The sequence below is a fragment of the Taudactylus pleione genome, unplaced genomic scaffold (genome assembly GCF_031769625.1).
Source record: "Taudactylus pleione unplaced genomic scaffold, aTauple2 ptg000106l, whole genome shotgun sequence".
In the NCBI taxonomy this organism is placed as follows: domain Eukaryota; kingdom Metazoa; phylum Chordata; class Amphibia; order Anura; family Myobatrachidae; genus Taudactylus; species Taudactylus pleione.
In genome coordinates this window covers 1,963,622-1,990,812 of record NW_028284508.1, presented here as the reverse complement: position 1 = coordinate 1,990,812, position 27,191 = coordinate 1,963,622, and the positions used below count along the sequence as shown (strand labels likewise).

The 27,191-nt window shown below is 45.2% G+C and overlaps 1 protein-coding gene across 1 annotated transcript in view; it reads right to left on the bottom strand.

Annotated features, from left to right (window-relative positions):
- Positions 1-27,191, bottom strand: part of EDC4 (enhancer of mRNA decapping 4) — a 516,382-nt gene that overhangs the window by 138,651 nt on the left and 350,540 nt on the right. Inside the window, exon 23 of the mRNA XM_088470908.1 lies at positions 10,928-11,043. Coding sequence (XP_088327034.1) covers positions 10,928-11,043 — 116 coding nt within the window. The remainder of the gene's footprint in view (positions 1-10,927; positions 11,044-27,191) is intronic.

Sequence of the window (27,191 nt, the reverse complement as noted above, 5' to 3'; positions counted from 1 at the left end):
TGGCCCTGGCCGAAACTAAAATGTGACCAAGGACATAGCGGGCAGATTTAGGAACAATGGAAGGATACCAATTTAGGAGGGCTAAGGAGGGGGTCTGGGGTTAAAGTAAGATCTAATACATCATATATAAGGGTAAACACTTCTGTCCAAAAAGGGCTTAAAACAGTGCATTCCCAAAAATGTGGAAAATAGAGCCATAAGAATGACAGAGACGCCAGCAAAATGTTGAAGTCGCAGGCGATAACTTATGAAGTTTAGAGGGAGTTCAGTACAATCTATTTAAAAGCTTGACATGCATTTCAGTATGACTGGTGCATTTAGAGAGTGATAAGGAAGAAAGGTGAATAGATTCCCACTGTTTAAGGGTGAAAGTATGTTTGAGATCAGTCTCCCATTTAAGCTGAACTAGGGACTTATCCGTCAATTCTGGGGGACGACGACAATAAACAATACTAATAAGATATAGCACAATAGGAAGGAGGTCTAGTCAACCTGCCTAGAACTCGATCCGGAGGTGATTGAAAACACATTAGGATCAGTATACATACTATCAACCCAGTGTTTAAGTTGAAGGCAATAGAACCAGGCTGAGGTACTTATATTAAATTTTATACAAAGGTCAGAGAATGGTAAAATGGAAGACGGGGAAAGGAAATCTGTCAGAGCCCCAATACCTAGGCACATCCAATAGGAGAAATACAGATGGGGCAGAGATCTATCTAACGCCTGGAGAGAAACATTCCTTGTCGGAAAATGGGTTTTGTGCTTAAGATCCCAAATTTTTAGGATGTCGAAGACAGCTTCGGGGAACAGTGGAGGTTATGGGCGGAGCTGATGGGGCAACCAAAGGAGGTCAGGGAAAGGAAAACCTTCAACGAAAGCACGTTCCAAAATCGACCCAGGGCTTAGAATAAGGAGAAACCAGTCACATAATTGGGAGAGTAGGGCGGCCTCATGATATCTAATAAGATCAGGAAGGGCAAGACCCCCCTTGCAGTTTCGAGCGAATCATAAGCCATTCTGGGGGCTTACGTTTCCACACATAAGAAAACATCAATCGTCTCATCTGTTGTAGTAATGTACGAGAGATTGCATAGGGAATAGCTCGAAAATGACATCAGTTTTGGCAACAACATAATTTTAAACTTCGCTAGGTGGACCAACCAGGAGATCTCATGAAACATCAAAGCTGTGGCTAAGGACGTCAATTGGGTCAATAAGGAAATGTAATTAACCTTGTGAACATTTTTAATGCTAGAGAGGATGGATGATACCTAGATATAAAATAGGGAGGAATGCTTCCAAATAAAAGGAAAGCGTGTCTTCAATGATTGCAGAATCGGGGAGGGGATATTGATAGGAAGAGCTTCGGTTTTGGTGGCGTTTAATTTGTTATATGAAGCAGCACTATAGTTATCTAGAATAGTATGTAGGAAAGTCAACGAGGTCTCCGGATTGGTTCAAAGAATTAGACATAGTCTGTAAAAAAACATAGTTTATGAGAAGTATTATAAACTTAAAGCCCAGGGAACGCCGAGGACAGACGAATCGTTTGGGCAAGGGGTTCGATGGCTAACACAATTATTAACAGGGAGAGGGGGCAACCTTGTCTAGTGCAATTAGAAATTTGGAAAGAAGATGAAAGGAAACAGTTGCTAAAGATACGGGCGGTAGGGCCAGCATAAAGGATAGAACATAATAATAGTGTCCCTGGAATCTGGCGCATGTATCCCCAATGGAGCCTATCGAATGCTTTTTCAGTGTCGATGGAAAGGAGAAGAAATGGCGACTTAGTATAGGATATCCCATTCAACCAAATTCAGGGACCGCGGGTATTATCCGGAGCTTGACATCCCAGAACAAAGCCCACTGGGTCAGGGTGTATTAGCTGCGGAAGCAAGGGATTCAAGCACTTGGCTATCATCTTACATTTTTACGTCCGTATTAAGGAGTGCAATAGGACTATAGTTCTTGCATTCAGAGGGGTCCTTACCAGGCTTTGGAATAGTCACAATTTGAGCTTCCACCATTTCAGCTGGAAAGGAACCAGTATGAGAAGCCGCTGTATAATACTGTAGTAGAAGGGGAGGAAAAGGACCTCAACAAACGCAGAATAAAAGGAAATAAAGCCATCAGGCCAGGAGCTTTTCCCTTTGGCAGCTGCGGAATTACCAGCGGTATTTCGTCCAGAGACCAAGTGGCGTTCACCACAAAGTTTACGCACTAGCAAACGAGAAGCATTATTTTCAGTAGAATAAAACTTATGAAGGAGGCGAAGCATGAAAAGTTTCTGCAGCTGGTGTCTTATTCTTGGAGCTGTTTACGTAAAGTCGTAGTTGGATGGATTTGATTCAGAGACTCCAAAGACCCGATGGTTGACTTTAAATCACGCTGCATTTTTCGAGAGCGGGCCTTGTGCTGAGCTCCCTTCTGGATAGAAGTACCGTGGAGTACTACTTTCAAACACACCAGTAAGTGAAAATAGAAGTTTCCTCAGGAGAATTAGTCTGCATGTATGATGTAAGGGAGTCTGTAAGGGCCTTTAGAGTCTCAGGATCAGTTAATTGATATTCAGGAAAGCGCCAGGGGCCTGCAGGGAGGGAAATGTTGACTTATATCCCAGGTCCATAAGATAGGAGCGTGGTCAAACCATGTAATGGGACGAATTGTAATCTTCTTAGTACACTGAAGAACTCTTATCAAATAGATTAAGATCTATTGTAGAGTGACTATAATGGACTGAGGAGAAAAAGGTATACTATCTTTCATTAGGAAAATAGGGGCACCAGGTGTCATACAAGTCGAACTCTGAGAGCTATTTCTTAAAAGCTAAGGTGAGGCCTAGATCCTGGGAGGAGGAGAGAGAACCGTGGGGAGAGATCTATCTATTTTAGGATCAAGGACTAAATTAAAATCGCCCATTAGGATAAGTGCGCCCCGGCAAACTTTATATATTTCCTCAAAAGTTTCCCAAAGGAAAGGAAGTTGAGGGCATATAAAAAGACTAAGGTAACCAAAGTTTCTTCAATAATACCTTTAAGAATGAGAAATCTACCACTTTTATCCTCAATTTTCTGATGTAAAATAAAAAGGATATTCTTATGGAATAAAATGGCAACACCATTATGTTTGGATGGGCCGTTAGCAGTATAACAAAGGGGATATCAATGGTCTTTAAAACTAGGAGGCGCAGAAGAAGAAAAATGTACCTCCTGCAGGGCCACAATATCGGCTTTATGTTGGTGGAAAGGGCTAATCACCTCTTATGTGGGGAGTTAAGCCCTTTAACATTAAGGGAAAAAACTTTAAACCATTAAATAATATGAGATAATGGGGATGCCCTAGATGTACCTGTCAAACGCAATAGAATGGAAAAAAAAATAAAAAAAACAAGGTAAGGGAAAAAACACAAAAAAAGGAAGAAAAAAACAAAAATGCCCAGTATATCAGGCCACAGTAGCTGCCATAGGGAAAACTAGCATAGTTAACACGTGGGGGGTGCGCTGATACATTCCTCACCCATGAGACCATTTATACGATAGAACACAGAAGTCAACACAATGTAAAAGGCAAACATATTGCAATATCTTAAAATGTCACTACAACTTAAAGAGATGAAATATCACAGTAAGCAAACACATCTAGAACTATTTAGAGAAATATTTGCATTGCAAAATACCGTGTTGAGAAAAACAGAGAAAGAGAACAGGAAAACCACAGTCAAAATATTAAAGGTAAACCAGATATACAGTAGCAGACATTGAAAGTCCAGCAATAAATAATGAATAATACTTGCGTCCGAGGATGGCAGAACACAACACCCAAGGCAGAAACATGGAGATGCTGGAATAAAGGAGCAGGAGAGAATAGTGTCCCGAGAAATAGTCAAACTATCAGCAAACAGAATCAGTGAAATACTGTAGGATAGCTGATAGAAACTCAATCCAAACCAACTCCGTCGTAGCCAGTAAATACTTGGAAATACATGAAAAACCAAAGTGGAGAAACTAGGCACATCTTTATCCCACCTGGGACCAGTCAGGCAGAAGAGGGAGTCCCTGAGATGCTGAAGTAATCAAGACGGTAATGTTCCATTCAGTCAGGAGTTTGGCACAGGCATCCAGGGATGAGATGACGTAAGTGGATTCATCCTACAGTATTAAAAGCTTAACCGGGAACCCCCCAGCGATACTGTATATCATGGTCCCATGGAGCATTTGTAATGGGTTAGAAGGATCAGCGCTTATTTAAAGTATGAATTGATAAGTCTGGGAAGAGCTGTAGGCCGTCCAAGTCATCTGTGTCCTCCGCCAAGCATGCAACTCTGAGAATATCCTCCATAATATGGAAAAAATAGAGACGTAGAAGGGTGTCTCGGAGAAAGCTTCCAGAGGCAGAGCGGGGTTTAGGAAGATAGTGAATCCGGTCAATCAGCAAATCCCGATCCCCAGTAGAAGGCAATCATTTTTTGAAAAAGGTCAGAGCATAATCCTGAAGATCGTCATTAGATAGAGATTCCGGAACACCTCTGATCTTAACATTGTTCCCTTCTGGACCTGTCCTTCAGATCAGCGACCTTGTCTTTGACAGTCGAAAGTTCCGCCAGAACTGAATTATGGGAAAGTAGAAGATCGTTGTGGGAGGAGACCAGCTCCTGAAATTTTGTTCTCTATATGATTTGTATGATCACCAATATCTGCCACTTCACTAGTGAGTTGTCTGATGGAGGTCTGAAAATCAGAGGTGAAGTCTGACCTAAACGCCTGGAGCATTTGGTGCAACGTACGAACCGTAAGCGGAGTGTCATCAGAGAGATCAGATCCAGGGACAGAACTAGGCGAGGTGGCAATCGAGGATGACGACGCCACAGGAGAATTTCCAATAGAAGAGGTGAGAGGGTGTAAAGTTTGCCTCGTTTAACAGGCATGACAATCCTCTGGGGGGGAAATTGCATGTAGCAAGAAAAGGGACTGTGGTATGGATGCACTGCGTTCTAGATTAGAGGTATAAGAGCAGCAGGGGTCTCATGAGTGTGTGGAGAGAGGAGTTCACGGATGTGACATGAAGGTAGGAGCAAGGGTAGTTATGGTAACCCTGCAGGGGAGTGCAATTGGAGAGCACTCAGTCACCAACCTTGTGAGAAGTAGAGTCCGTAAGCCTTGGGGCCATAAAGGCTGTTTCAGCTGGTGAAGAGAGCAGGGCAGTCACTACAAAGACACAAACACACTGCAGCTTGAAGGAGAAGTCCCAAGATGGTGACCTCCCGCGAATCCCGGGTGTTTATAGCAGGCACCTTAAGGAGAGGTGCCTCCACTGAGGGTCAGGGTAATCCTGGCAGGCAGAGGTAGAAGAAATCAGCGGCAGCCACTGCAGTGATGTAATGCGGTCTGCCGACGGAGCTCTAAAATCGAGGCCACTTCTTTTGGAAGTGGACCAGGCATCAGGGATCACTTCTCGAGTCCAGCAAGGTGGTCAGGGGTAGTGCGGTCACCCAAGGGACTGAAGGCAGCCGTGTGGGAAGCCGCAACAGGCACTGGGACACTTTAAAAAGGGGCCAAGGCAGTAGCTACCACAGGACACGTCCGTCGTCCAGGCTGAGATCAGGCCACGCCCCCCTCACTATTAAATTCGAATTATTTGTTATGGCATGACAAGGAACTTAAAAACATGTCAAGACTTTTGACCCAGGTATCTCATTACTTTTCAGACCTGCAGCAGTATTCTCTCCCCCATCATCACTTTTATATGTATTTGTAGACTCGCCATTTCATTACTTCCCTCCCTCCATTTGTCCAATCACTTTCTTCCCCTGATGCCATACTTTTTCTGTTACATTTTACCAGCTCCAACCCTTATAAGACTAGATACTTATACTCCAAACTCACAAATGCCTCAACCCATTATTTTTTTTAGTGATAAACTGTTACAACATGGCAGAAAGCCATGCCTCATAACAACCTATGCTGACTTACTGGGGCATTATAATTCCACTATGAAAAATGTACAAGGAGCACACACCTGTGTTATACAAAGAGCTTATACTTATTCTGTGCAAACATATGGTACCTTCTTAAACAGGATATTGCCTGAAGTGTCTCCATTCCAATGCAACGCTTTTTCATTGCTTCTGGAAATGTGGCAAAATTAAACATTTTTGGAACAAACTGCTCTGGTTCATTAACGATTTATGCTTACTGCAACTACAGCTTTACCTTCTGGCCTGCTTATGTTCCAACTTCTCAAATTGGTTTCTCGGCCCTAATAAAATGAGTGACCTCCGCCTCTTTACAGTTTTAGAACTGTACACTACACTAGCTAAAAATATCATACTAATTCACTGGACCAGTCACTCCATTCCTTCACTCCCCGAAGTTGAACAAAAATTAGTTATGATAGACTTACCTAGATAACTCCTTTTCTACAAGGTCTATAGGGTCAACAGGGATACCATTGGGGGATAATATGGTTGGAAGACCAGGCCCCAAACAGTTAAAATCTTTGGATCCCAGAGTGCCCCGGGTCCTCCCCTAGCCCACCCCTAGCCATAGGACTTTAGTTTAGTTAGCAAGCCTAAAGGCAGGAGAAGGCAAGGGAAGAAGAAAGAACAATCGTACACCAGAAACACTCTTCTAAAACATGAGGGAATCTGTGAAAGAGAAAAATAACCCGGTGAAGCCAGGTGCGTCAGGGTGGGTGCCCTGTGGACCTCTAAGAAAAGGAGTTATCAAGATAAGTCTACCATAACTCTGTCCGCAGCGGACAGCCTCGGGTTTAGGTTTAGGGCTCCCAGGGGGAGACTTAGGGTTAGGCACTCCCCCCAGGAGGTTAGGGTTAGGCTAGGGGGCCGGCGGTAATACATATCACACCCGAGCAGAAAGGAGAGCCCATCGCCCAAAGGAAGCATCCTGAGACGCAAAGGTATCAAAGGCATAGAACCTAAGAAAAGTGTGGACAGAAGACCATGTGGCCACCTTGCATAACTGTTCAGCAGAGGCACAACGACTAAATGCCCATGATGGCTTTACAGATCGTGTAGAAAGTGCTGTCACCGCGCTTGGAACAGGAACATCAGCCTGTGTATACACCTGGGAGATAGTCATGCATAGCCATCTCGCCAGAGTCGGTTTACTAGCTGCCCATCCTCGTTTGTAAAAACCATATAATACAAAAAGAAAATCTCTTTTTTTTTTAAACAGAATTTGTACGATCCACATAAATACGGAGAGCACAAACTACATCCAGGGAGGGTTCAACTACAGAAAAGATCTGGAGCCTGAAAAGCTGAAACCACAATTTTTTCATTTACATGAAAATGGGAAACTACCTTAGGAAAATAACCCTAACTTGTAAGAACTGCTCTATCTTGGTGAAAAATAAAAAATGGGGAGAGACAAGAGAGTACTGCCAAATCCGAGACTCTGCGAGCAGATGAGATAGCAAGAAGAAATCCATCCTGTCAGCAATGCAGATACTGGGATCGATGGTATCGATCTTCGGCATGGTGGGCTATGTTCAGTTCCATTCCAAGCCTCTGCAAAGGTTGATTCTCCCCAGGTGGAATGGACAGTATCATTCAATATGCAGGGAAACTGGAGGGAAGAGATACGCCAACCAAGTCCCATCTTACTGCCAGTACATCCACGAAGGCTGCTGATGGGTCTCTGGACCTAGCCCAGTACCTGGGGACCTTGTGGTTGTGGTGTGACGCCATGAGATCTATCTCTGGTAGACACCACCTGTTCAACAGAAGCTGAAACACTCCCGGAATCTAGCAACGCTCCCAGATGAATCATCTGCTGTGTTGGAGAAAGTGATTATTTCTTCCAATTGATGATCCAGATGTGCCTTTGTAGGCAGGCTATTGTCAGTTGAAGATGGTGTTTTACCACCACCGGAGTCGGTGCTAATATCAGGTGGTCATATTCTGACTCCCTGACGCCTGATTTAAGCAGTCATGACCACCATCATTTTGGTAAATACCCGGGGAGCCGTATAAATGCCAAAATGTAGAGCCTGAAACTGGTAATGCTGTTGAAGGACAGCAAACCTTAGAAATTGCTGGTGGGATGGGATAATTGGAACATGCAGATATGCAGCCTGAATATCCAAGGAAACCATGTAATCTCCTGACTCCATAGCCAAAATAATTGACTGGAGAATTTCCATGTGGAATTTGGGAACATGGATAAACCTGTTGAGGGTTTCTGGATTCAATACAGGGCGGTGTGCCCCATTTGGTTTCTGGACCAGAAAGAGATTTGAATAATAACCCCTTCCCTGTTGAGAAATAGGGACTGGAGTTATCACCACTGCCTGTAGTAGAAAGTGAATTGCTTCCTGAAAAGCCAAGGCCTTGCACACATCCGACGGAGGCTTCGTGGAAAAAAAAACGTTGTTGTGGTGTCTCCTGAAAGTGAGGCCCCAAGCATCTGTAGTTGTTTGATGCCAACAATCCGCAAACTGAAAAAGTCAGCCTCCCACCCTGGGATCCCCCAGGAGGAGGCCGGCTCCTTTAGGCCGAGGGCTTACGGTCTGGCCTAGGAGCTCAACGCCAAGTCTGGCCTAGGAGCTGAACGTCTAGTCTGGCCTAGGAGCTGAACGTCTAGACTGACCAGACCCCTTAGTTTGTTGCTTTGTCCTGCGAAAACTATTCGGTTTAGAGGAAGCCTGTCTTTTGGTTTTCCACTGAGGACGAAAAGACTGAAAAGAAACCTGCTGAGTGTTTCTGGTGTACGATTGTTCTTCTCCCCTTGCCTTCTCCTGCCTTTAGGCTTGCTAACTAAACTGTAGTCCTATATGACGTAGAAGGCAGACCTGCTGACTTTGAAGCCGCCAGAGTTGAAATTATGCTAGCCAGCTCTGCTCCAAAGAGTACCTTTCCATGAAAAGGTAAAACTTCCAGCGCCCTCTTAGACGCTGTATTAGCTTTCCAAGATCTTAACCAAAGGGCTCTCCATGTCACTGCGGACGCTGCAGATGCCTTAGAAGCTAAAATTCCAGCATGCACTGCAGCTCCTCCCAGATAGGAAGCAGCTTCCTTTACATGGTAGATATTCACCATTTGTTCTCTGGTAGCGTTTGGTAGAGAATCTTCCAATGCACTCTTCAACCGCTCTAACTAACCAGGCTCCAGCAATAGCCAGACGGGTAACCGTTCCAGTTGATGAAATAAACGTTTTAAGACGAGATTCAATCTTTTTGTCTGCGGAATCTTTCAGAGAAGCTGATGGAATAGGCAATGAAGCCTTCTTCATAACATGCATTATGTCAGCATCCACAGTAGGAGGTACCTCCCACTTATCGCATACCAAAGGTGGAAATGGGTACAATGATTTTATTCCCCTATCCACATAAAATTGCTGATCAGGGTTTCACATGCCTCCTCAATAAGCTCAGTGAGCTATTAAGACTCCGGAAACACCGTTTTGACCACCTTTCAGCGGTGATCCTTTGACGATGCGTCTGATTCCACGTGTTGAACAGACGGAGATTAAGACAACTTACGCTTAGGTGCTTTAGTCACTACTTGTCTGTTATCCACATGAACTGGTGCCATATTCTGTCAAGAGTGGCTATCCATATCCTTTATAGAAGAATGCCCATGAGATGAAAACATATGTGGACACCCCATACAGGGAGGCATCGTTTGAGTAGCCAAACGATCCACCACCTGCATCATAACCTTTGACAAGGAGGCCACCCATGATGGCTCTTGTCCAACAACAGGTAAACCGGACTGGTGAGGTGTCTCTTTAAAACAGATAGCACACAAACCATCCTTTATGTCCTGTGAAGACATATGCCGCACATGATTTACATGACACGGAGGACAGGCGGAGCAAGCCAGACGTGCAAAACCTATCTATCAGGCCTATGCCTGGGTCGGGAGAGGAGCTGCCGGGGGGAGCGCCTACCTCCCCTAATGCTGCATTAACCAACCGGGTGCGCTTGTCTCATGGCAGCAGATATGCGTCTACTGCCAATCTCCGGCATCAGACGATAAGGTCCCGGCTGGTGTAGTAAGGACGCGGACAATCCTTGGTACTTACAGCAGCGGCTTCTAGTGCGTCTCTACACCAGAAGCAAAGACTGCCACACGCGATTCCTTGTAAACGAGTTATCTCCTTACTGGACATCTCCAAGCTCCTGGTGCAGTCCAGGTCGCAGCATTGCTGCTAGCTAAGCTCAGCCACGACACGTCGAAATCACCAGCACAATTACTGATGTTGCGGCCGGTGGAGATAGATGGAGTCGCAGCCCGTGCATTTTAATACAGACGGGGGCAGGGACTGATGTGAATGGCCAAATATTCTCTGTAAAGCGCTGCGGAATATGTCTGCGCTATATAAATAACTGGTAATATATATAAATAAATATAGAATAGCATAAAAAAATGATGTATAATGTATACTGCATTTACATCTTTCTCATGATGTATTTACATTTTGGTATTTGACAATATGCCTTTTCCACCACTCAACTTCAACCTCTACTCCCCCCCCCCTCTAATCTCCTTTTATGCTAAACAGAGTTTCACTCTTTTTTCTGTTTTCATTGTACAATTAGTTTTCCACTTCGTTGTTTATATTGTGTACATTGCATCTCTGACATATCAGGCTTTAGCCCCATGGTTACTTACTCTCCATACACTGGTTGTCTCAATATAACACACTTTAATGTGCTTTTATATTGTATTCTACAATGTTCTTTTGTTTTGCATTGTAAAGTCCAACAAATCAGAATTTAAAAATACAATTTTTTTAAAGTCTTTGAAAAAAAGAACAAAAAACCCCCCACAACATACAATAAAAGTTTTACACATGCACATTAATGCCTGAAAAGCAGCCAAGACTAGAAAATATTATAAAACAGATTCTCTGTGAGAAAAAGTTTTGTTATCTATGTCTATATTTAAAATAAGATTTACCTTTGATTTAACCATCTTGGTAACATTCTCCTTCAGTGTCCCCTCCACAGAAGTTAGCTTTGACGTAATTGTGCTGCTAAGCTGCCCAGTGACTGGCTCCAAACTCTTAGATATACCTTTATTACAAAGGGAAAAAACCATCAGTTTAACTAAAAAATACATAGAATTCTATTTCGACAATCATAAATTAATAAAATATAATCACATTGAGGGGCTATTCATCACTTAAATCATCTTTTTCACTAACTTTTCATGTCTGATTGTAATCTAAAATTTATGGACTCATTCGTTAAGCATGTAACACAGGAAATACAACTGATTTCTCCTGGTTACATTTCTTCCCCAATAGTTTCTGCTATCCCCATACTTTAGTATGGGTATGTAGAAAACAGGGTTTTCGTACTTACCAGTTAAATACTTTTCTCTGATTCCATGGGGGACACTGGAGAAATTGGGGTATAGCAGGGGCAAGAGGAGCCTGGGAACTAAGCAGTTAAAATCTCAAAGCACAGGCTTCTCACTCTCTTTACCCCAGCCCCTGCCTCCTGAAATTAGTTTACACTAAAAAAGCCGGAGGAGAGAGGGAGGCAGATACATGCAACCAAACTCCCAAGAACCTCTGGGAGCGCATCCAGAGTCCCACACAGAATAAGAGAAAAGGATTTATTTGGTAAGTACAAAAATCTTGTTTTTTTCTTTCATCCATGGGAGACATCCTAGAGCTGTCCCTAAGGGAAGGGAGCACTCCTGTTCTGAAGACAACACCCTACGACCAAACTGGCATTGCGAGTAGCAAAGGTGTTGAATCTAAAAATCTTCATGAAAGTGTGGGAGCCCTACAAAGCTGTGCTGCCGAGGCACAGAGATGAGTCAGCCCAGTGTTCAGTCACTGGACATGGCAGGATATTACATTTTTGCCAGACTTAGCCCCTCAGAACCGGTTCCCTGAGTTCTCTAAACTATGAGATCGACTTCAACTCCCTACCAATACCTACAGTTGCATCAATTTTTTAACTTGGTTGTTAAGCCTTACGGCTCCCTGCAAACCTCGACTACTGAAGCTCTATACTTGTACAGGTCCCCATCTTGTGGCCTTTTAGTCCCTTCTTTTAAAGCATGGTCTACCTAATAAAGAACAGCATGAGTGTCGATGGAAAGCAGACACAGGAGAGACATTAAAGCCAAAGAATTGAGAACGGATTCACAGGGAGCTGCCCAAATGTACAATAAGCACCCGCCGAAAGGAAAATTTCTATAAGCTCATGTACACGTAGAACTACTACCCTCGATGATTACATGCCATCTTTTCAACCTCCTCAGAACTCTGCTGGAGGAACTGCAGCATGGTTGGCACCCTGTCCCACATCTGGTGGTCCTGCCCGAAAATGCGGATATACGGGTGTAAAGATTTTGATTTAATACGCACTGTGACTAGTATCACTCCTCCAACCAATCTCTCTTATGTTCTCCTCTCATGCCCACTTCCTAATATTCCTAAGGCCACCCAGAAATTCTTTAATCATGTCCTCATGGCAGCCAGACATCTTATAGCAATCAAATGAAAACAAGTAGACCCACCCTCCCTCCCTGCTCTTATTAATAAGATCTGGCAAATATACTCCTATGAGACTATCACCAGTATACTACTTGACAGTCGCCCACGTTCCTCAAGGTATGGAGAGACTGGTTGGTCCATTTTGATGCCCGCACTTTTGATGCCTCTCTCCTTTGCTTATAGATGTCCAATGCAACAGATGCATCCTACAGAGTTCCTCTCCCATTCCCCCCTTTTTTATTTCCCTTTTAATGCCCCCAGATCTTTGTGTTCCTCTCTAAGTCCCCCCTACGTTTTACAACTTACATAGTTTGGGAAGTTCCCTTCCCCCTCTTAAGCTCTTTAGGACTTCTTGTAACATTCTTGAAGTAATTCTTACTGCACATCTTACAAGGAACATCTACTGCAATATAATGTAGAAAATAAAAGGAGCGCTTGTCAGGTGTGTAAAAGGATATATAAAAGAAAATGGTAAATAAAGGTAATAAATAGTAAAAGAAATGGTAAAAGAAAAAAATTGTATTAAAATAAGATAAAAGGATATGAGTGAATAAAAGCAATGCTGAAACAAAAAACACAAAAAAAAGTGTGACAAATAAATCAAACTTTGAATAAAGATATTTGCACACAAATATTTAAACTCTTTTGAGGAATAAGTGCGGTAGCCGGGCAGCGGGGTTCTGAATGAGAACTCTGGAGCAGTGCCGTATGCACAATGTCCTTGACAAAGTGTTTGACTACGCGAAACACATTGGATACTGGGAGACCTGACAACTCACTAACCGGAAGTAACGCAGCAGCTCGCTCAGATACTTCCGGTCATACGAACAACATTGACGGGGGAAGGACCGGATCTCCCCGGGAGGAAGAGGAAACGTGAATGCGACCAGAAGACCAAAGGTGAGCATAGGGACAGTTAGTCAGCCACCTTCAGTGTCTTCATAACATCGTGCATATGGCACTGCTCGGTTAGCAAGTTGACGGGTCTTCCAGTATCCAACGTGTTTCGTGTAGTCAAACACTTTGTCAAGGATATACGGCACTGCGCCATAGTTCTTTGTGTGCAAATCTCTTTATTAAAAATTTGCAGTCACTTTTTTTTTATACTAAAGTGTTTCAGCATTGCTTTTATTCACTCATATCCCTCTCTAATTATATTTTAATACTATTTGTATTTCTTTTACTATATATCCATTTGTCTACTTATTACCTTTATTCACCATTTTCTTTTATATAACCTACTACACATCTTACAAGTGCTCTTTTATGGTCTACATTATCTGCAAACCCACCAGGAGCTGCTGATAACTTAACGCGGTACACATACTTTAGTGGAAAAGCTGATTTCGCATCAGCATGAGCATAACTGCACATGATATTGCGTTAGTAGAAACCTGTAACTTTCCCTTATAAGTTGGTGTGTAGCATCTTTTGTATGTGGATACGTGACAAAGCTCCTCTGGACTAATTCCCTTTTGAAGATGAGCAAGAGAGATTATAGGAAGTTCTGTTTTCCTGCATCAGCCATAAATATGTCAAATTGTATATGGCATATAAAAAAAATATCCGTGGAAATTACAGGACATCTGGCTAGGCCCTTGATAAACCGTCATTAAGAGCCCTGTGTTCTGTGTAGGGTCAAGGATCAACTGGGGTCTGGTTATAACCCCACAGGGGGTCAGGCTTACAGGCTAACGAGAGACAGACCGACCAGCAAGGTGTCAAACCTTTCTCCTAACCTTTGAGCTTCAAACAGGAGGGAGTGAGCAGTTACCTAACCCCTGCTCAGGCGACCAGGAGCCCTGTGTTACAGTCACCTAAACAAGGGAAGGTTTAAACTATCCCAAAGGGAGGAGTGACCCAGAGCAGCCTGTGAAAGGGAATAAAAATGTGTGCTTGATAGGAAACATTGTTAATTCTGCGTGAGGTTATCGACGGATGCAGAAGACTCATCCCAAAACCACTCAAATCCAACTGATTGGTTTGTTATCCAATTTATTACTTTATTTTAGTTTGGAAATTGTAAGTAAACTGTGATTCCTTTTAACCTTATTATATTATTTGTAACTTTTTGTAAATAAGTTTTGAAGATATTCTTGAATTAAACAATTCTAGTTCTGGATCTGTATTTTTATGACCCAACGCCTCATATGGCTCATATTACCTATTTTTCGAAGTATTGACAACTGTGTATGCAGGTGAGAGCAGAAGCTCACCTTATGCTTTGGCAATACAGTTTTCTTCTGCTGGTGGCAGTTACCAGGTTTATTTAACCACACGTGCTGAGGTAACCTGTAAAAGTCACGGACGGCGATTCTCAGTATGGCGTATTTGGAGGGTCGGTTTGCAGGACCGTGACAATCGGTTTGCTGCAATGGGATAATTGTTTTTGGCTTTTTTTTTTTTTTTATAAAAAATTAAGTGGAGGAGGAAGTACTCAGAGAGTAACCCAATTTCACCAGATACCAGAACTCAAAGCTTAGATTAGTATAATATCACACAGTAAAAACAATTTCTCTGTTCTCCTACCCAGTTATTTTATTTTGGCGATGATGGCCGCAAAGCACAAAAAGCTCAAGAAGGAAGAGCTGTTGGCACGGTGTGTGCAGAAAGGTCTAGTCTGAATGGACCATTCTAAGAAGAGATTGATCCATGATCTAGTGGAATTTGAACAGAGCATCAGGATGCCAGCCAATCGGTACTGGAAGAGTGTGCATCGGCTGGGGCTAATCAGTAGCCTGGGATGTATGCTGTACTGGAGTTTAACTGCGGAAAATAATAGCCTAAAGTTGAACTCTGATGTGGACTCCATCAATGTGAGGCCCATGGAAGCTGCCTCAAATTTGCATCTTATCCATCCGTCCGTGGAGCGCCTGGCAGAGAGAGAGTGTGAGTACCATGGCAGAGAGGAGATCTGCAAAACACCAAAGAAGAGGGAGTGCATTGGCTGGGGCTACTGCAGTAGCCTGGGATGTACCCTGTATTGGATCTTTACTTACTGCGGAAAGTAACAGTGTAATGTCGTACTCTCATGTGGACTCTGTTATCAAACGGGTGAGGGCTATGGAATATGCCTCAAAGCTGGATCGATATCTACAGTCGGCTCTTAAGTATGTGAAAGAGCCGGACCCTGAGATGGTGCTGCAGCTTGTACAGCAGTTCGATACCAGAGAGGCTGCAGAGGGTAAGGCAGCCAGGGACCTGGAGGCTGCGCAGCGTAAGCAGCTCTGGACCGAAAGGAAAAGGAGGTTGATCATAGGCTCCAGTTGGAGTTAGCCAAACCTAAACACCTGTGACCAGAGTAACAAATCCGAACAGACTCCATCCAGAGCATTTTCCTGTGTGGGAAATGTATAGAGAAAGCCCAGCAAATGCTAGCTGTGGTTTGGGCAATTAGGTGGCCCTGGACATTACAACAGACATTCGACAGTGGTCTGACCCCTCTGCTAGTTCCAGGGAGAATGCAGGATGCAAGGTAGCTAGGGAGGATGCAGAGAGCCAATCCATTGCAGTACCAGAGGTTCAAATGGGGTGTACCTTCCCAGGCCCAGAGGACCTATTTACCATGATGAGGATGGAGGAACTAACTAAAGAATGTTAGCTGCAAGGTCTCTCCTGCAGTGACAATACCTGCAGCGAGATGATCAGGCAGCGCATGTGGGCACAGGACGAGATTTACCATGCCCCCAGCCCGTATCGCGAGGAGATTCTGAATTCAGCTTGTAAAATGAGTTTTGTGGAACTGCTGGACCACCTCGAGGAGTGTTCTGAATTTGATTGGGAAGAGACAAAGCATTGGGGGAAGTTCACTACCCCATTCTAGCAAAATCAGTGTCGCCAGAAGCGCAGTGTACTCTGCTGGGAAAGGCTGTTGGTGCGATCAGCATACTACCTCAGGCTGCACAGAAATGGCGAATGGAGGAGGCTGATTGTAAGGAGACTGTCTGTAAGAGGGGTGGGAGCCTCGAAGAATATTCCCACAAATGTGTTCGCGAGGACTGACTTTGGACAATTGATGTCACACTGTGTGCCTGCTATCCCTAAGTCTGTTAAACTGTCTGACTCAACTCAGGTATTCTGTGATGGTTCTAAATCTTGCAATGATGTGACTCTGTGTAAAGCATCTGAAATGCCCGGTGACCATTGTGCATATTCTAATGTAATAGGGGAATGTGGGGGTGAGAAGCGGATAGGTGCCAGAGTTGAATCTCGCATTTATGTGGACATATGCAAGGAACCTGATATAGTTTGAAATGATGTAGAAACCAGTAATAGTGGTATGTGTAGTGAGGGTAATGTCACACATGCTACTGGGTGAGAAGGTAAAACTGTTTTTCCCCTGGTTCGAGAGTATCTGGACTTGGAAGCAAGGCGAGGCATTAGCATACTAATGTTTTGCTGGGGACAGATCTGGGGAAGTCTTTGAAAGTTCAAGATGAATGTCCTTTTACCATGATGTCTGCTAACACTACTTCTCCTCAGGTACCCTTGCATGCTTGTCCCGGCATGGGTAAAGATGCTAATAAGGATGATAATGGGTCTATGTAGAAAAATGGCCTGTTGAAACCTTTGTGCTGTACTGAACTTTCCTCTGATCTAGCAAATAATTATGTGAATGTCTGTGGTATCGGTGGCAATGCTTGTGCTGGGGAAAATGTATCAGACACAGGGAGTCAGAGTACGAGCCAGGACTCAGGTGATGTGATGCTGAGGGAGGTGTCAGTGGCAACTGCAATCACCCTGTTTCCAAAGGCTTGAGAGGGAGACCTGTGTGTCTCTACAGATTCCCCCCAGACCGCCCCCCCTCTTGCTATCAACTCACTCACACAAAAGCAGATCTACCCCCAGCTCGAGCCCTCTGTGAAAAGCCTAGCTATTCAGATGGTACAGGGGGCTGACCCCTCCCTGGACTTTCAAACTGATCAGCCTCTCAGTGCAGCCGCCCATGACAAGCTGTTTGATTATTTGTACAGGGAGAAGTCCGGTTCCAACACAGCACAGGGACAGGATAGTATTGGGTGTGGAAGGGATGTTGCAGTACTGTATGTCCCACTGTATGGTATAATACAGAACCTTCTCTCACCCATGTAGCAGCCATCCCTAGAGGAATAAACAGGAGTTTGTTAGCAGCCACGGGTGTACCAAAATTTTTGCGATTCTGAAACCCCTATCCCAGCAACCCAACAGAGTTATGATAACATTTTTTTAAATATTGTGTCTGGGTGTGCTCTTTACCCTGAAATAGGTCACAGGGGACTACACAGGGCTGCTATATAGGTAAGTGGTGAGCCTCGGTCCTGTGGAGACGGGACAGAGAGACAAAGGCACCAGGTTCTGGGTGGGCTACAGGAGACCAAGTAAGTCCACCTTGTGTGATGCCTACCCACTGCCCAGGATGGATGAACTGTTATATCAGCCCATCTAGGCAGGGTAATGACAGCTGTCAGAGTACAGCATGGGAGACTGAGGCATTAGGTGCCACCGCTCCCGTGCTGAACTTAAAGGGGAAGGTGTAGCGGAAACTTTCCCTTGTAAATTGGTGTGTAGCATCCTTTGTATGTTCATAGGTGACAAAACTCCTCTAGACTAATTCCCTTTTGAAAATGAGCAAAAGATTATAGGAAGTTCTGTTTTCCTGCATCAGTCATAAATCATAAATATGTCCAATTGTATTTGGCATATAAGAAAAATGTCCGTGGAAATTACAGGACATCTGGCCAGGCCCTTGATAAACCATCATTAAGAGCCCTGTGTAGGGTCAAAGATCAAAGACTGGGGTCTGGTTCCAACCCCACAGGGGGTCAGGCTTACAGGCCAACGAGAGACAGACCGACCAGCAAGGTGTCAAATCTTTCTCCTAACGTTTGAGCTTCAAACAGGAGGGAGTGAGCAGTTACCTAACCCCTGCTCAGACGGCCCTGTGTTACAGTCACTAAAACCTTGGAAGGGTTAAACTATCCCAAGGGGGGGGGGGGGGGGGGGGAGTGAAGAGAGAGCAGCCTGTGAAAGGCAATAAAAATGTGTGTTTGATAGGAAACAAATGATCATTCTGCGTGAGGCTATTGACGGATACAGATGTTCCAGAATTCACCATTGGGACGGCCCCATCCCAAAACCACTCAATCCAACTGATTGGTTTGTTATACAAATTATTACTTTATTTTAGCTTGGAAATTGTAAGTAAACTGTGTGATTCCTTTAACCCTTATTATTTGTAACTTTTTGTAAATAAGCTTTGAAGATATTCTTGAATTAAACATTAATTCTAGTTCTGGATCTGTGTTTTTATGACCCAAGGCCTCATATGGCTCATGTTACCTATTTTTGGTATTGACAATTGTGTATGCAGGTGAGAGCAGAAGCTCACCTAATGCTTTAGCATTACAGTTTTCTTCTGCTGGTGGCAATTACCAGTTTTATTTAACCACACATGCTGAGGTAACCTGTAAAAGTCACGGGTAGCAATCTCAGAATGGTGTATCTGGAGGGTCGGTTCGCAGAACCGTGATGCATACTATTTATCTACTGCAATATCACTGTCTAGACTGTAATTCAGTGCAATACTCGGTTACCATAATCCCTCCCTTTTTCTTTTTCTGTACCCTCTCCCTTTAGCTCATTTATAAAAATACATTTCTTGTTTAAAAATAAAAGTACTTATCTCAGAGAAGATATTCCAGTACAATATGCCATCCGCATCATAACACTGTAGCAAGATGCATCAGAGGTCAGACAAAATGACTGACCTGTTACTTATAGAAGAAAAGTTGGAAATGTGACTAGGTATAGAACAGACAAGGGCAAGTATAATCCGAGTGGCCATTGCTGCGTAAAAAACTGCATCTGAACAGTTAAAAATAAACATCAGCCATGGCCACACAAGCCATGAGGCTGGAGCTGTAGACACTTGATAGATACGTTTGTTAAGGTGACATCAATATAATAAGCAAGAAAGTGTGACTGTCTTTTATGCACGGCCAGAGTTTTGGAATTAGCTCCAACAAATTTGACATGGTGGTGTAGTTTGACCAGGATTAGGTTCTTGCCTAGGTTTAAACTTAGTCAGGGCCCCACACACTGTCACAAATTCCCCCAAAATGGGGACACTTAAATAACAGGTTCCAGGGCTAGTTCAAGTGAAAATTGGCTGCCAAAACCTGTGTGAAAGCTACAAAACAGGAGAGTTATGGTAAAATTTACCCTTGTTAACGCTCTTTCTTCGAAGTCCATAGGGTCCACAGGGAGATAATGGGGTGTAGGTGGTACTTGGGAGGACTGGACACCAACAGCAAAGCTTTTTCCTGTCCCAGGATGCTCCGGTCCTTCCCCCTATACCCCCGCCCACAGCCTGAAGGCAACTTAATATTTTTAACAAGCCCAAGGTAGGAGCAGGATAGGAGAGAAGTAAGACTGGGTAAACTAAAGAATCACACTCACACATAAGGAAACAAGTAACCAAGAGAAGAAACCATGGAAGCCAGGTGTGTCAGGGCGGGTGCCCTGTGAACCCTATGGACTTCGAATAAAGAATTAACAAGTTTAAGTTTTCTATAACTCTCCTTTTCTTCTTCAGGGTCCATAGGGAGACCATTGGGATGTCCCAAAGCAGTTGTAAAGGGCGGGGACACTCCTGAGCTGAGAGGAGAAAGAAGCATCCTGAGTGGCACATGTATCAAAGGCACAGAACCTAAGAAAGGTGTGTACAGTAGACCACGAGGCCGCCTTGCATAGTTGTTTGGCAGACGCACCATGGTGGGCTACCCACGAGGGACCCACAGAGCGAGTAGATTGAGCAGATACTGTAGCTGGCATAGGAAGGCCAGTCTGCGTGTAAACGTGTGAGATATTCATGCAAAGCCATCTGGCCAAAGTCTGTATGTTAGCTGGCCATAATCCATATAGGATAAAGAGAGTCCGATTTCCTGATGGAACTAGTACAGTCCACGTAGATCTTCAGAGCCCGGACCACATCCAAAGAGGCCTCACATGCCGAGAGGTCTGGAGATTGAAAGGCCGAAACCACAATTTCCTCATTAAAAGTGAAACGAGAGACCACCTTAGAAAGGAAGCCAAGGCACGTACATAGGATAGCCATTTCCGTATGGAAGATTAGAAAAGGGGAGCGACAGGAATGCCCCCCTAAATCCGATACTCTAGGGGCAGATGCTATAGCCAGAAGAAACAGTCTTCGCAGTGAGCCATTTGACATCTACTGACTCCAGGGGTTTGAATGGAGGTTCCTGAAGTACGAGGAGAACCACTGACAAATCCCATGGAGCCACAGGAGAGATAAAGGGAGGTTGTATACGTATAACACCTTGCAGGAAGGTGTGAATATCCGGTTGAGGAGCAATTCTGTGCTGGAACAAGATGGACAGAGCAGAGACAAGCACTTTCAGAGATGCTAGGCGGAGTCCGAAATCCAATCCAGCCTGAAGAAAAGCAAGGATTCTAGAAACCCTAAAAACCTGAGGGTCATAGTTTCTAGTAGCACACAACTGGAAATATGAATGCCACACCCGGTGATAAATCCTGGCAGAGGCCGGTTTACGCACTCTGAGCATGGTCTGGACCACAGAACTAGAAAACCCTTTAGACCTTAGGAGCCAAGCTGTTTCAGACAGATGGGCCTGGTCCAGATGTAGACAGGGACCCTGAGACAACAGGTCTGGTCATAGAGGAAGTTGGAGAGGAACATCTATGGAGAACCTTTGAAGATTGGAGTAGAAATGGTGTCTGGGCCAAGCCAGAGCTACCAACAGGATTGTGCCCCCTTCCTGCTTAAACTTCTGAAGAACCTGAAGTAGAAGAGAGACTGGAGGAAAGGTACGTCAAGTGGAAGGTCCACCTCACAGATAATGCATCCACGAAGGCTGCGTTGGGGTCCCTTGTATACACTGGAAGCTTGTGGTTGTGTCGTGAGGCCATGAGGTCCACACATCTGGTAGACCCCATTTGTCCACCAGGAGCTGAAAGACTTCTGGATGTAGAGGCCACTCCCGTGCATGTACGCCGTGATGGCTGAGGAAATCCGCTTCCCAATTGAGAATACCTGGGGTGAACACTGCGAAGATGGCGTTCGACTAATTTGAGAATGTGGGACACTTCTGCCATTGCTGACAGACTTCGAGTGCCTCCTTGATGATTGAGGAAGGCCACTGCCGTGTCGTTGTTGGAATGTACTTGTACTGGCCTGCCCTGAAGAATATCCTGAGCCAGAGTGAAGGCTCTTGTAGACTGCTCGGAGTTCCAGGACGTTGATTGGTAAGATCGCCTCGGCTGGAGTCCAGCGTCCTTGAAGGAGTGCTGGCCGCTCACTGCGCCCCACCCGCGGAGGCTTACTTCTGTGGTGAGGAGTACCCAGTACGGGATCCAAAAAAGGCAACCCTTGTTTAAGTGGGACATCTGTAGCCACCAGAATAGGGACAAAAGAAACTCCGGAGAGAGGCCACATGTCTGGGATCTGAGCAGATGAGGCAGCCTATTCCACCTGGAGAAGATTAGGCCTGGAGTGAAACTGAGCGAACTCCACCATGTCGAAGGTGGACACCATGGATCACAATGTCTGCACTGCAGAGTAAAATGATACTCTGCGACTGTGGAGTAATCTGCGCACTCGGTGCTGTAATACAGACATTTTGTCTGCTGTTAGGATGATTCTCTGAGACTGAGAGTCCCAGTGTCAAAGCGCCGTCGAATCCAGGTTACCCTTACCTGGTCCGGCTACGCTGGAGTCCGGGCTGGTGTGTGACAGCGGGCGGGAGATCCACGGCACCCGCTGTCAGCTGCTCCTCTTCTCCCCCGGCGGCTGTGTGCAGGTGGCCGCGGCTTCCTTACAAGCGAGCGCGCCGCTCTGCTTAACATTTAAAGGGACAGGCACCTGTAATGGAAGCGCTAATTGGGGCTAGTTTGAACCCTGAGCTATAAAAGGAAGTTCCTGGGAGCACTCCAGTGCCAGAGCATAGGCTCCATTACCATATTCCAGCGTTTCTGTGCATATCTGATTATTGGTTCTGACCCTTGGCGTGTTTTGTGACTCTGATTCTGCCTGACCCCTGGTTCTACGTTGATATCTGGTTCTGACCTCGGCTATTCCCTGTGACCCATTTATGTCTGCTCCCTGGTACCGCTTCCTCCATTTGGTTCTGACCCGGCTAAGACGACTATGCTCAAAGTCTCCTGTATACCGAACAAGTGCCAGCACCTGTATAGGGAAACCTAACCTGAGGGCCGCGACCTGTGTGTTGGACGCAGCTAAGTCCATACCTTCTTGCGAGGGTCCCTGGTGAAAACCGCCGGCACATTAGACTCCGCGCCTCAGTCATAGGTCTAGCCAATTCCCTGAATATGGGTAGCGTCCACTATCTGCCTGTGAATTTGTGACACCCAGGATCCCAGATGTACCATTCTTTGAGAAGGGGTCAGGGAAGACTTTTTCCAGTTGATCAGCCAACCGTGCATTTGTAGACAGGAATTGGTTACTTGTAGATAGCGGTGAAGAATTTCTGGGGAGCTTGCAAAGAGCAAGTGATCGTCCAAGTATGGGAACAGTCTGATCCCCTGACGACAAAGATATGCTGCCATAACTGCCATTTTTTTCTTTGTAAAGACTCAAGGAGCTGTAGAAAGCCCAAAGGGCAGTGCTTGAAATTGGTAATGTTGCTGCAGAACAGCAAACTGGAGATACTGCTGATGAGAAGGTGCTATAGATACATGTAGGTAAGCATCCTTAATGTCCAGAGACACCATAAAGTCCCCAGGTTCCATAGCCAGGACAATAGAGCATAGAATTTCCATACAAACCCTGGACATCCTGATAAACTTGTTCAGAGACTTGAGATTGAGGATAGGCCGATAAGACCCATTGGGTTTCTAAACCAAGAAAAGGGTAGAATAATAGCCCTTCCCTCGTGATGGGGGAACCGGAATTATTACCCCCGAGAGCAGTAAAAACTGAATGCTTTCTGAAGGAGCAGGGCTTTGCTTGGGTCTGATGGAGGTCCTGTGCAAAAAAACTGCTGGGGTGGCCACCTCAGGAATGAGGGCGTATCCGTGGGAGACCACTTCCTTTACCCATGCGTCTGAGGTGGTCTGATGCCAGAACTGGGCGAACTGAAGAAGTCAGCCTCCCGTCCTGGAGCCCCCAGGGAGAGGCCCACCCAGTCAGGCTGAAGGCTTGTCCTCGGATTTGGTAGGTGGAGGTTTAGTAGCCCAGGCCTGTTTGGTTCTAGGCTTGAAGGCCTTAGTGGATTCAGACTGCCTTGGAAAGAACTGAACTTTAGCTTTTCCTTGCGGACTAAAGTACCGAAAGGATAACAACCGAGACTTCATAGCAGATGCAGTCTTGGAAGCTGCCAAGGTAGTCACAATCTTGTCCAGTTCTGGGCCAAACAGGATCTCCCCAGAATAAGGCAGAGACTCCAAAGCCTTTTTAGAGTCTGAATCTGCCTTCCATGAGTGAAGCCAGACAATGCAGCGGGCTACAAAGGAAGTAGCAGATGCCTTGGAAACTAGAAGACTAGCATCCAAAGCCGCATCTCTAATGTGAGATATCTAGGACAGCTGTTCCCTCAAAGCATCAGAGGGAAATGTCTCTTCTAGGGCATCTGCCCAACTCTCAATGACTTTTGCCACCCAGGCCACAGCCCTGGCAGGACGAGTATATAGACATCAGGTAAGCTTCAATCCTTCTATCCGTAGTTCCCTTTAACAAGGTTGCAGTATGGATAGGTAAGGTATCGGTTCTTAACCAGGCGTGTCACTCTGATGAAACGTCCTTGCTAATTGGCTGAGAAACGCGTCAAGTGATAGGTCTCGGATCCGGACTAAGAGAGCCTCTGATTGGTCACGCCCCCTCTACACAACGAGCCCGCTCCACCTTACTATTGAGAGACGCGGTTTTGTTTACCCAGCCACCGGGACCTGCACGTGGAGTGCGCCTGAACCCTCCAGCGTCACAGCGCTTCAGGCTCCCCACTGGGAACATTTCACCTCAACACATGGCTCTCCTCTACCAAGCTACAGAGAGCCACGCTCACCATCGCCAACACTGGACGCCGGCATTCAGTACGATTATATTCTGTTGTCAACTGGATCTTTCAGCAGAGACACCATTGGCTGGTCCATACCCTCGTGTAGGTCTTAAATCCAGTTCCCATTAAGTCTATTGACTGGATATATTAACTTTTATTAACCATTTCCGTGCTGGGTGACTGCATGTGCGGGACTTCTGCTTACTTTGACTTAAAGATTTTTCTATAAGCTTTCCCACTACATGTGGATGTACTGATATGAGACATTTCTTGTCCTACAGCTTTGCATGCACTAACAACCGCTGTGTCATATCTAATATACAAACAGACTTCTATTGAACCACCAGGAGCTCCATATTTATTTGCCATTCATATCATTGATTTGTCTGATCCTAGACCTAGGAATTCCTATATTTTTTTTTTATTGTTGTGTCATATATTGTATGTGTTTTATTGATTATATTTGTGTAATAATCTTTTAGTGAAAATAAATATAACATCATTGTCCAGCGCTCTCCCTATTTTTTCTTTTTTCTGTCACATAGGAATCCACTGCAGGGGGAACTGCCCATTTAGGGCAATCAGTAGCTGGAAAAGGGTAAAAGGAAATCAAGCATTTAGGCAGCTGAAACCTTTTACCTGGCATATTCCATGCTTCATGCATAAGATCAGTTAGCTGATCAGAGTGAGGAAACTCTGGCAAAACTACCTTCTGTTGCTTAAATAGTGGCTCATTTGCCTTAGGAGTGGGTTCTGCGTCTTCTATTTGAAGAATAGATTTGACAGCTCTCACAAGTGCAGGTATATTCAATTAGCAGGGGGGCTCCTCCTCTCCCAACTGGAAGTCTGTAAAAGATGTCTGCATCTTCTGCCTCCCCAGATGATAACTCAGAATTTGATAGCTGGGTGGACTGGGAAGATAACATAACACGCCTAGTAGGTTTACTAGGTAAGGGTCTCCCTGTTTGCAGCATTTCCTGAAATGTTGTAGAGGTAGCCGCCAGACTCTGCACTGAGGTAGAAAGTACATCAACCCATGGAGGAGACGTGGGAGGCACTGGATTTTCACGGAGTACCTGCTGTTGCCATCCGATAGGGGAGCTACCACAGTGGCCGCTAGATGGTCCGCAATTTTTGCCAACACCTGTGAAAAGGAAGCCCGGGGGGGGGGGGGCCTGAGAAGATGGTGAAGGGGCTGAAAGTATAACGTAGCTCACAATCTGGCACAGTGCAGTGAGCAATCCAGATATATGTACAATACGGCACTGTATAGTGCGCAATACAGATATACAGTATGTGATAGTCCTCACAAATACAGGTAGATGTGGGGTACAATAAACCCCCTATACCTCAGTATTCCAGGGTTATAATGAAAGAAAGGGAACGGTATAAGCGGACAGTTGTGAAAAAATAAGACATATGGTAAGAACTTACCCTTGTTATCTCTATTTCTACGAAGTCCATAGGGTTACACAGGATACCTTGGGGTATAGGGTGATGGCGGCAGCATCGGGCACCACGAGTTAAAATTTACAGCCTCCCAGGATGCACTGGGTTCCCTCTCCTATACCCCACCCCCTAACCAAGGCCATCAGTTTCGTAACAAGCCATAGGCCGGAGGAGGAGAACATAGAGAGAATAGTCTGGAACACAAAAGAATCACATTCAATCACATGAGAGAGAGCCTCCAAATCTGACAGCCTTCTGGCCGAAGCAATGGCCAGAAGAAACACAGTCTTAGCTGTAAGCCATTTTAAATCCACTGAGCCCAGCGGTTCAAATGGCGGTCCTTGGAGAGTAGCAATTCTACGCTGAAACCAGACTGACAGGGCAGAAACTTGCAAGTGAAGCAAGGTGAAGACTGTGATCTAAGCCCGCCTGTAGGAAAGCCAAAACCCTGGATAACCTACAGACCTGAGGATCAGAACCTCTAGCATGACACATTCAAAGAAAGTATGCCACACCCGGTGGTAAATTCTTGCAGAAGTAGGTTTCCTAGCCCTGAGTATGGTGTTAACAGAGCTGGAAAAACCCTGGACGTTAAGAGAGCTGTCTCAACAGCCACGCCGTCAAAGTCAAACAACCCAGGTCCGTGTGCTGGAAAGGACCCTGAGACAAGAGGTCCTGACGTAGAGGCAACAGTATCGGAGTGTCGACTGAGAGTCCCCGAAGATCTGAGAACCAGTGCCGTCTGGCCCACACTGGAGCTATCAGCAGAAGCGTGTCGCCTTCTTGCTGGAATTTGCGTATAACTCGAGGAAGAAGGGAAAATGGAGGGAACAGGTACGCAAACCTGAAGGTCTACCTGACCGACAGAGCGTCTACCAGAAGAGCCCCTGTGCCTCTTGTTCTTGACAGTACACAGGCAGCTTGTTGTTGTGTCGGGAGGACATGAGGCCCATCTCTGGAAGGCCCCACTTGTTCACCAGTTGTTGAAATACCTCCTGGTGAAGAGACTATTCCCCTGTGCGCACGTTTTGACAGCTGAGAAAGTCTGCTTTCCATTTGAGGACTCTGGGTATGAACACTGCTGATATAGCAGGGAGATTGGCCTTCGCCCAAGCCAGAATGCGGGACGTTTCTGCCAGAGCTGCCCGACTTCGGCTTCCTCCTTGGCGGTTTATGTAAGCCAACGTGGTGGCATTATCTGACTGTTCCTGCATGGACTTTCCGTGGC